Here is a 10570-nt window from a genome sequence, read left to right as displayed (position 1 = left end):
ACGATCTGAAGATACGAGGATAGCCGAGTTGTTTAGGCCCTACAGGGTCATCCATGGTTCACCCAACCTGGGGTAGGCATCCAAGGCAAAAGCTGACTGGCCGAAATTGTTAAAGGAGCATCAGTGGCCGAATGGCTAGGCCAGTACCGGGGTAAGAAGGGACATCATGTGCGGGTCACTCGTATGGCTGCCCAAAAAATTGAATGGGCCCAACTGCATGGCCCTTGACCGAAAGGCAAGTCCCCTAGGACTCTACCCGTCGGGTAGCAGACACACGATCTATTGCTTAGAGCAAGTAGCTTGGCAACCATGCCATTTATCCTTGGCCGCTTGGCCTAAGACCTCGGTAGACCACCATCAAGATATGCCTCAAAAGGGGCTGACCAAACCTAACTTGTAAGCCGTAAGTTATGGAACAAATCCTAGTGGGATTCTCACTAAAGCATTTAATCTTCTTTCGAAGGAAGGGAATCTAGCTATATTCTCTGAGATATGGCCAACACGAGGAGTTCCATAACAACAATGTCTATCGTATTCACTTTCCAACTATAACTCTTACTATACTCGAACTCCTACCTACAGGAGAAAATGACCAAAGTGGGACTCACCCAACAACCGTCACCTTCAGCTTTAAAAACCCAGTATAATTGTGAAGAATCTGACTTAGACATCGAAGAGTCTCTTTCCAGATCAGCCCGATGCTCACTCTCTTGTGTTTGTATTCCTATGCAGAATACGAAGACTGCCTAGGTCCAATTTCCTGAGGTAACAAGATTCAATACTATAAAGGAGAAGGAAGAGACTAGGCAAAGGTAAGTTCACGATTCTACTCACTATTGTTCTCCTTATCTTACTGCCATTGTATGGATCCCTGGCTTGGGTGTCAGAGGGATAATCCCAGATTTTGCTTTGGGCCTCTCACCCTTTGTTTTATTGTACATGATAGACATCCCATCACGGCATCACCAACGAGTCTTCGGCCACAACAACCCTCACTCACTGGGTTTAATTAAGGGTCCGTTTGATTTTGTTTCTCTTGTTTCTGTGGTTAGAAACAACAGAAACGGTTTTTGACGATTTTGTGCTAAGAAACAATTTTTGACACTGCAAAAAAGTGTTTAATTTTTTTGTTCCTTGAAACGTTTTCAACAATGTAGTCGAGTTCAAGACATGAATGAAGGCACGACATTGTAAGAATGCAACCCACGAGTGAAGGAATGATGTTGAAGTTGTAGGTAAATGGGTCTCACTAATTAAGATTGATCCAAGGCCATGATTAAGAGTAGGAGTTGGTAGGGATCTTGATCAAGAAGCATTATAGCTGAGATCTAATGCATAAAAAGCTTTTGTAGTAGTAAAGTTCACTTTTTTGTAGGTTAATTAATTAAGTAGCAATTGGAAGGAAATAGGGAGAAATAGCAGTGGATATAGACGCATAGAGCAACCAGAACCCCACAACTGAATGAAATTTTTAGTTTCAAATGTAATCACTTCACCACTAACACAAATCAACAGAGCAACCAAAAAAAAAAGGAAAGAGCAATCAGGCTTGAGATTAGAAAGGGTTTTTGTTGATCTTTCCCACAGAGATCAACAAGAGAAACCCCTAAACCCCCACCATTATCAGAGAAGAAATTAGGGCCAAGGTAGGAACTCTGGAATGGGTTGAATGATGACCGTGGAGTTGCAGGTAGAGATACTACCGATGAATCTAGTTGATCGATGCAAGACGACGAACCTTGAGCTTCATGAACTATAGGGATGAGAGAGTTCCTCAACGCTGGGTTACAGGAACTATAGGGAACCTAGAGCTTCAGGAGCTTGGAAATGGAGTTGCCGCTTCGAAAGTTTGGACAAAGATGAGTAGAGAAGGGGAGTTGCAAGTTCACCTTCAAGTTTTTCCTTTGGAGAGAGTTGTAGCGAGACATGGAGAGTAGTGCCTTCTATCGGGATTTTTGAGAAGGGCTTGGGTAGATCGCCTAATCTATCAGGATTTTTGTGAATTTTTTCCCCTCTTTTTGTTTTAAAGAATAGAAAAATAAGTCGAACAAGTTTCTCTATTCCTGTTTCTAGACACAAAAATAGGCATAAATTTATATTTCTGTTTTAAAAAACAAGTGAAACGAAACAAAAAAATCAAACGATTTTTAGGGTGTTCTTTTGTTTATAAACACAGAAAAACCGAAAACCCGTGTCTGAAAATAAAATCAAACGGGCCTAAATGCCCAAACGTCTCTTTAATGACCGAACGAACAAACGAAGCAAACGCATAGGCAAGGAAATAATGATCCAACTAAGGCAACCCCAACAACACCGACGCAAATGTAACCGTCGTGACCGGGCCAAGCCGGCCCAATCGAATCCGATCAGCATCCGCGCGAACGTCGCCGCACGCGCCTCTCTCCCGGCGACATCACCGTTTCCCCAACTTCTTACACATGCGGCACACGCGCCTCTGGACAGCCGGCGCATTGCTGCCGCTCCTCCTCGTCCTCCTACTACTCCTTACATCCCGCCGCACCGCCACTGCGAACTAACGTAGATTTCTTACATGGACAGATCCGACGCTCCCACCTCGACATCGACTCCCTCGCCAATACCGCAGCCTCCACGTCCCTCCCACAATCCCTCACCCTTACGTGAGGACTGCTGGAGCGAGAATGCCACATTCACCCTCATAGAAGCATGGGGTGACCGTTATGTCGAGCTCAACCGCGGCATCCTCCGTCAGAAACGATGGCAAGAAGTCGCCGACGCCGTCAACGCCGATCACAGCGCAAACAAGAAGGCCCGTCGCACCGACGTCCAGTGCAAGAACCGCATTGACACCCTAAAGAAAAAGTACAAGATCGAGAAAGCTCGGATTCTCGACTCCGATGGAACCCTAAGCAGTAAATGGCCCTTCTATTACCGCCTCGATTCACTAATTGGATCCACCGCACCTGCTAAGAAGTCTCCGTCTCCGCCTCCGCCTCCGCTGGCGCTTCCTTTACCCTATCGACAGACCCCTCTTTCGCTCCCTCACGCTTTGCCGGTGCCGCTCCTCGTACAATCCGGTAAGGAAAACCGGCCTTCCCCTGCTGTTGATGATTCGTTCTTCCGCAGGAATTTCTCTGCGGCCGCTGCTGCTGCTGCTGCTGCTGCTGCTGATAATGTTGATGATAATGATGTGGATTCTGGATCGTCCAGTTCGAGCATGGAGAGCTGGCAGAGGGAGAGGGAGAGGGAGATGAATGGGTTTCATATGCTGGCGCAGGCGATTTCGAGGTTTGGGGAAATTTATGAGAAGGTGGAAGGGGCCAAGCAACGGCAAATGGTTGAATTGGAGAAACAGAGGATGCAGTTCTCCAAGGATTTGGAGTTTCAGAGGATGCAGCTTTTTATGGATACCCATGTTCAGCTTGAGAAGATTAATCGTGCTAAGACTAAGAGAACTGCTACTTCTGGTGATAGGATTTTCCCTTCACTCATTCTCGTCTTTGATCTATCTTCTCTATTACAATTATTATGGTTGATTTTGGGAAAGTTCGCTTGGATATAGGGAACAACTGGTGTTATTGTCATTTATCATTCATTATTTTACATTTCATATATCAGTTGTCTATTTGTTTAGTTTCCTTTCCTTTTTCTCCAACATAAACAGATTGCTCTGTTTTGCTTTTGGTAGATTTTCTCTTCAGCGCCATCAGTTTGTGGAACCCACAAAGCTGATGTGGATGTCATAATTCATACTGTGTATACTCCATGTGCTGTAACAGTTGCAGACATAGTTTTTTGTATAATCTCCTGAAGCTTCTCATTGTAAGAGTGATTTTCGCTCTAGGTTCTTCACTGGACTCTGGATTGAATGTTTCTGTGTAAGGACAAGTTGATGATAAACTAACCTCTCATTTTTTCTTGCTTACCGCCCCGGGGGGGGGGGGGGGTGGTGTGGAAGAGAGAGATCTATCTTTTAGAAGTTTACATTTCTAATACAAGGTTGTATAGGGAATATAGGAGTATAGTCGCTGTATGTACTGACAACATTTTTGGTTGCCTCTCACCAAATTCATGCCTCTGAAATATGAACCCTATTTAACTTCATCTGCATCGTTGTTTGCATCCATAGCTTTGCATTCTGAGTGATAAGAATAGAGTTTAATCAAAGTCCTTTCGGCTTTCCTCATAGTGAACTTTCTAGCTGTGCTTGTTTGAACCTTGTTATCTATGGCCACAATAAGAAATAAGGATGGTTTATGGAATATATCAAGAAAACATCCCATGCAGTAAGTCTTGGTTGTTTCTTTATGGACGGAACTTTTTCTTGCTGTATGGGCTGAGCAGAGTGGTTGGGTTTGCTGTTTGATTATCTATAATTCTGAATGAGTTGGATCATCTGATTTGTAGTTTTTTCTTTATTGCCAATCCCAGTTAAGGACCATTGATTGTGTTCATGCATAGAATGGCCATTATTTGAGGAAAAGATGATGAATGATGCTAAATAGCACTTTTAGGTAGTTGATTTTCAGGAGATGAATAGAGATTTCAGAGCAAGTCCTGAATTACATGTTTAGTGTCTGATGAAATGCCATAAGGATAACTTGATAACTGAACCTGTAGTGTCTATGTCATATTTGTGTTGACTTGTTGGATTGTTGTTAAGTTGTATGAAGAGAGTACATGTTCAAGAGATTTGACATACTGTTTGGCATATTTGGTTTAGGTTTTGAGGGTGTCTTGCTTCACTAGGAGATGATCTCTTACATAGTTGACTTCAGTTTGGTTAGTGGTAGCACATATGTTGATCCATCTAAGAGGGCTCTCCACACAAATTATCGTCTGATAGAAGTCTTTCTATTGATAGTTGTTATTATTTGAGTGGGATAAATTCTGAGTGTAGGAGGTAATAAGGACGCTTTATATGTTTCTCTGAACACTAGAGATAAGAGTGATGAAACATGCTTTTGTGGGGAGAGGGAGATTTCACTCCAGCGTTGAGGGAAGGTTTTTGCTGTAGTAATAGTAATAGTAGTAGGGGCTTTCTCAATTGCTGCCTATGTTTTCTGCTTTTATTATTATTATTATTATTATTAATCATCTAAATCTTTCCGTTGCCACTGCCACTGCTGATACTACTCCTGCTACTACTACTACTGCCAGTACTTGTTGGATCGGATGGCAACACTCAAGAGGGGGCGAATTGGGTGTGAGGTTTTTCTAACACTCCAAACTATTTGGGGTAATCTAAACTTTCAGGTTGATTTAACACCAAACTGGTAAAAGGTCACTCGAATTGTATGTATGAAAGAGATGGTTATTTACCAATCTTTCGTGACTCTTTGATAAGAACTACTTGCAAAAAAAAATTTCCTACTTACACACAAACCAATCGCAGTCCTTCGGATTGGCATCCAGGCCTCCTCAGTCAAAGGTTTTGTCACTCCATTACAGTCCTTCGGAGTGAATACCTGGATCACCTGGTCAAAGATTTCCTTTCTTGAACACATGTACAATCCATGAGCTACACTTAGCTCACACAACTTGTTGCAAGAAAGCTTCTTTACAAGCCTGAAACTACACCACTTTAAGCACATTGAACCTTCACAAGATCTTTCTTGCCATTGCCAAATAATGTCTCTCTTAGCTCAGATCGATTAGATAATCAAGGTTATCAAATCCTTGTGATTCAATCCTGTTTATAACCAGACAATTAGCCGTTATGCTAGACGTTAAGAGTCAAGATTGGTATTCAAATATATATGAATTTTAAGCTCAAACCATTAATGGGGAAGTGTTTAATACTTCATCATAACCATGGTTTCCTAAGTTCCAAGATAAACTAGTCGGACCTCTTAAACACCATTTAAGGTGCCTAGAGTTCTCCATAGTTGGCTATAGTCAAAGTGATGCAGTTACACGTTGGATTTAAGGCTATTTCTCTATTTCTTTCCCTTTTAGAGTTAGAACTTAGTTTGGTAGTCAAGTTTTATTCTTATTTGAGTGAGATTTTATTTCTATTTTAGATTAGATGCAATATTGTTTCAGTTTCAAGTAGGAAATTAGGTTTACTTTTAGTCTTTAAATATCAGCTTGTGCCCTATGAATTAGTTGGATTTTGAAGAACTGAATTAAAATTGAATGAGTAATTTTCTCTGGTTGAAGCTATGACCGATCCCCTCGTTTTCCCTCTGATTCGCATCACAAAGTGATGTAGATGCCTTGGCTTGGTTGGACCGAACTGACCCACTATGGAGGCTTAAGCCAAGACATCACCAACCCAAACCAGTATTCTGGTCTGGCAAGGGTTGGTAGTTGTTAATTAGGGAAACAATTTTAGTAATATTTGATTCTCTTTGTTTTAGACGTAGATACTTAGGAGTAGTATTTTGATTTCCAGTTTTAGTTTATTTCCTATTAGACAAGTTTCCATTATTAAGATGTATTATTTATGTGTAATCGCTGGTGGCAGATTTGAGGAATTGATTGAAATTGAAGAGTATTTTGGGTGAAGTATGGCTGCTGTGAGTGCTTTTCTCTTTCCCCTTCCCTGACCTTCTTCCCTTCCTCCACTGTGTTTCTTCTTCTTTTCTTCTTGCTGGTCGAATCCCTATTCTGGGCAGCAATTGCAGCACCTTAAGAGTGGATCGATATCCATCGATACAGCTCCTTTCCACATAAACTTCTGGGCTGACATTTCCTACCCGTAAGTGAACTAAACCCTGGTTGCTTAGTCCTGAGAACATCACCCTTTGAGAGGACTGAACAAGGATAAGAGTTTGTTGCTCTGTTACCGCCAGGTACAGGTTCAGGTCCTTCAATAATTCTTGTGGTGGGTTCTTTAAACGAGATCCTTCGTGCTTTTGGAAGGTTTGAAGGTAGCGACCCTACGCCTAGAAGACCAGACCTAACTGCGACAGAGATCGGGGGAGTTCCTCTTTTCGTTTCTCTGTTCTACCACCTCTGGTGTGGCTGTCTAGAGGTTGAAGACAACCCCCAAACAGAATCGTGAGTTTGGTGTCCTTACTCCCTTTTATTCTGATTTCCTATTATACCCTCCTATTTGTTTTAATTCCCCATCTCCCATACTTCTATTTTGCTTCCTAGTTTACCCCATCAAATAATTATTAGTTCCCTTTAAGTCCCATCTCCCGAGTAGCTCGTAAGTAATCTGTTTATTTACAGCTCTGCCGTTCACCTTTATAACTTTTGTTTATTTACAATACTGCCACTGCATTTTGGTTATTGAGTACTCCTATTTGGGTGGGCCATTAAGCAAACCGAACAGGGTTTTTTTTTAAACCCCAGTTCTGCACTACAAAGTTATGTATTAAATGATTCAAAATGTTCAAGCTTAGATCATTAAATGCTTCTGTCATGGAAGACCATGTGCCACCACAAAATACCGCGAAACAGAGGACATAGCAACCATTGTTTCTGGTCTGACGAAAGTTCCCACAGTTTGTCATGTCTTACTTAGAACAAGCATTCAAGCCTGATGACCACAACTTTTCATGGAAGACCGTGAATAGCAAGGTCTTTTATAGTTTTCTAAAACAAACCCCCCATGCCCAAAGTAGGATTAATTTCTGATTAGGTTTTGTAGGTTCTATTGATAATTAAAGCTGTTTTTCAGTATTTTTTGTGATCTTTTGCACTCTCCCCTTTTATCCATTTGCTTTTGGTGGAGAAGGAAACATGGTTTTGGAAAAGAAGGATATCGGGGTAGTTTATATGTTCCAGGTAAATTAGTAATACTTGCAAGTTGAAAAACATGCAAAAATTGTCATAATGATTTTTTTTTTTGCTAGCTGGACAGTTGGAAATCAAATAGGGCTGCATTCCACCCAAGGAAGAATATCTTGGTTGGAGTCTGGAGTCCCGAACTATCCTTGCTGGCTAGCAATTGTATTCTTTCACTTGATTCTGTACTTCCTATATTGAGATATTACAGGTGTGAGGCGGGCCGTTACATACCATAAAAAATCAGTGTTTTGGATAATTCTTGTCGTTGGTGATGTGATCACTTTGCCTCAGATTGGCTGCAAGGGAAATCAAAGGGAAGGGAAGTGAAAATTATTGAAGCTAAAAAGGAATATCCAGCATGATTGTATAAACTATTTAATTTCTGTACAATATTTAGTAATTATGCTTCTTAGATTTAATCTTTATTTTACTTTTCAAATCTAAGTAATTTAGATGCAAACTGAAGTGAAATTTAATAACCAAATATGAAATGATTTGGAGTTGATGACATAATCATATGGGGGTAATGATTACAAAAGTCTTTTTGTTAGGTTTGAAAATTTCCCTTCCCGTCAATTTCCCTTGCAACCAAACGAAGCCTTTAATTTCCCTTGCAACCAAAGGAAGCTTTTATAGTCTGTATCATTTTGCTTTGTTGCTGCCTTTGGTTTGCGGATGAATAGATGTAAGATGATTGATCTGGTGTTTTTACTATTTACCTCAGGATCCTATTTTCTGTATCCTTGTTATTTGGGAGAAATAATATTGTTTCATGAGTCTTGTTGAATCTGCAGATTTTGCTTTGGCTTGTACTGTTCCAGTCAGCATATGTTATGGAGTATTAATTAAGCATATTTTCAGTCATCTTTGTCGACTGATTCTTTAACTTCATTAAATGCTTAGCTGAGATACAGTGAATTGTATTTCACCTGATTCTGGCTTCGATGTAAAATGGGTGTTTAGTTGATGCAGGATTAGGATATGTAGTTATATTGATTGAATCCTTGGTGTCCATAAATAACAAATGACTGGTTACATGAACTTTGTGATTGGTTGTGTGAACTCATCACTGCATGCTATATAAATCCCCTTAAGATGAGTTTGGGCTTCTAATCTGTGTCTTTCTTTTTTTGTGTTTCAGGTAGTTACCTATAGCCAGCCATTCGAGAGAGCTTTTGTGTGGAGTTTGGTTTTGGGAGGTTCATTTTTAGTTCACGATATCTGGGATCACTTCAGCTGCTAAGCAAACTTGCCAAATGTTGAGAGAGGATAAAAAGGAAGAATGTTACCACTGATGCCTAGGGTTGGAGGCCTGGCTGACAATGAAGCTTGGGGAAGAAATGTATAGTAGGTAAATACATGCCATGAGCTCTTTTTTTATTTTTTTTATTTTTTTTGGGGGGGGGGGGCAAATTTAAGAAAATTTTTAGCAGATCAGATGAAATTGTTAACATTGATCTTCTTTGTCTTTGCTACTTCTCTTCTCTCTCTCTCTCTCTCTCGCTAGCTGGCTCTTTTTTTTTTTTTTTTTTTCTTCGCTACAATTCATTTGTATCAAGAAAAAAGAGAAAATATATATATATATATATATATATATAAGATAGTATACAAAGCTGAATGGAGGTAGCATAAAACCCCAGACAGCCCAATAGTTGACTAAGGCAGACCTAAACCATCTTCGGCATTGCCATCAACAGAAAATAGGAGGACCAACCCCAGCACCCACACAATCAACAAATTGAATAGAACAAAAGTGCCTAACTCATCCTATATCTAGGATGACCAGAACCATCCATATTAATCTCCATCTTGACCAGAGCCGGCCATATTGCCACCGGGTCTGAAGACTCAAACCGAGTTGCCGTTTTGGAAAGATAGTCAGCAATAGAGTTGGCCTCCCGACAGCGGTGGTTGATTTTTCACTCGATCATACTCAAAATCCTCATACAAGCTAACCATCTTTGATGAACAATCCATGAGACCTTAAATTTTAGAAATAAGGTAACCACCGCGACTGAATCACATTCAATCCACAACCTTTGGACGCTCAACTTTTCAGCATATTCAATTCCTAAAACCATAGCCATAAATTCTGCCTCAAAATTTGTATGAAGCCCAAGGAAATTTCTGAAGTTGGCCATAGCCTCCCCCTTGTCATTACTAAATACACCACCAGCTCTAGACATCCCCGGATTCCCTAGGGAGCATCCATCAATGTTTAGTTTCCACCACCCTCTCGGAGGATGACACCAAAATATTTCAACGAACTCTCTCAGAGAAGACCGCACACCTGAGAAGCCAAGCCTTCTAGCACTCATAAGATCAGAAATGGAGATGGACGAACCTGTGAACACCAAAGACTAGGAAGCAATTTCACTTCTAATTATGGCAAAAGCACGCACCACAGGCTTTGAAGTTTCCTCAAATCTTCTAGAATTCCTTTCCAGCCAAATGGTATAAGGAACAAAACCTTTTTTCCAAACCTTTTGACAAGGGACCACCTTTATTTTAGATTTCCACCAGGCTATGAAACTCTCCAACCCACTAAAGTTGATCCACTGAACACCAAAACAATCACACAATTTCCGCCACAGAGCTTTGGAAAAGATGCAATTAAAGAAGAGATGTTCACTAGATTCCTCCTCTAACTCGCATAAACTGCATTTAGAAGGCAGATACACCCCACGTTTTTTCACATTAGCATCTGTAGGGATTTTATTTTTGATCAACCTCCACCCAAAAATAGCTTGACGGGGTAGGATTTGAGATTGCTATAGGGGAGAAAACCATCCAACCGTAGGCGATTTTTTCTTGATCGTATCCCATGTTGATTTAATAGAAAACACAC

At 40.7% G+C, this 10570-nt stretch overlaps 1 protein-coding gene across 1 annotated transcript; it reads left to right on the top strand.

The window, feature by feature from the left end:
* The first annotated feature begins 2226 nt into the window (after positions 1 to 2226).
* LOC122075394 (trihelix transcription factor ASIL1-like) lies at positions 2227 to 9114 on the top strand. Its single transcript, XM_042640401.1, has 2 exons — positions 2227 to 3446; positions 8864 to 9114. Exons 1-2 carry the CDS (start codon positions 2552 to 2554, stop codon positions 8875 to 8877), a joined length of 909 nt encoding a protein of 302 aa, XP_042496335.1. The 5' UTR covers positions 2227 to 2551; the 3' UTR covers positions 8878 to 9114.
* The last annotated feature ends 1456 nt before the right edge of the window (positions 9115 to 10570 follow it).

The sequence above is a fragment of the Macadamia integrifolia genome, chromosome 4, assembly GCF_013358625.1.
Source record: "Macadamia integrifolia cultivar HAES 741 chromosome 4, SCU_Mint_v3, whole genome shotgun sequence".
Taxonomy (NCBI): Eukaryota; Viridiplantae; Streptophyta; class Magnoliopsida; order Proteales; family Proteaceae; genus Macadamia; species Macadamia integrifolia.
This window is presented reverse-complemented; position numbering and strand designations above follow the sequence as displayed.

What these genes read in the sequence shown, in the direction of transcription:
- LOC122075394 (XM_042640401.1), top strand. Translation starts at nt 2,552, where the DNA reads ATGGACAGATCCGACGCTCCCACCTCGACATCGACTCCCTCGCCAATA.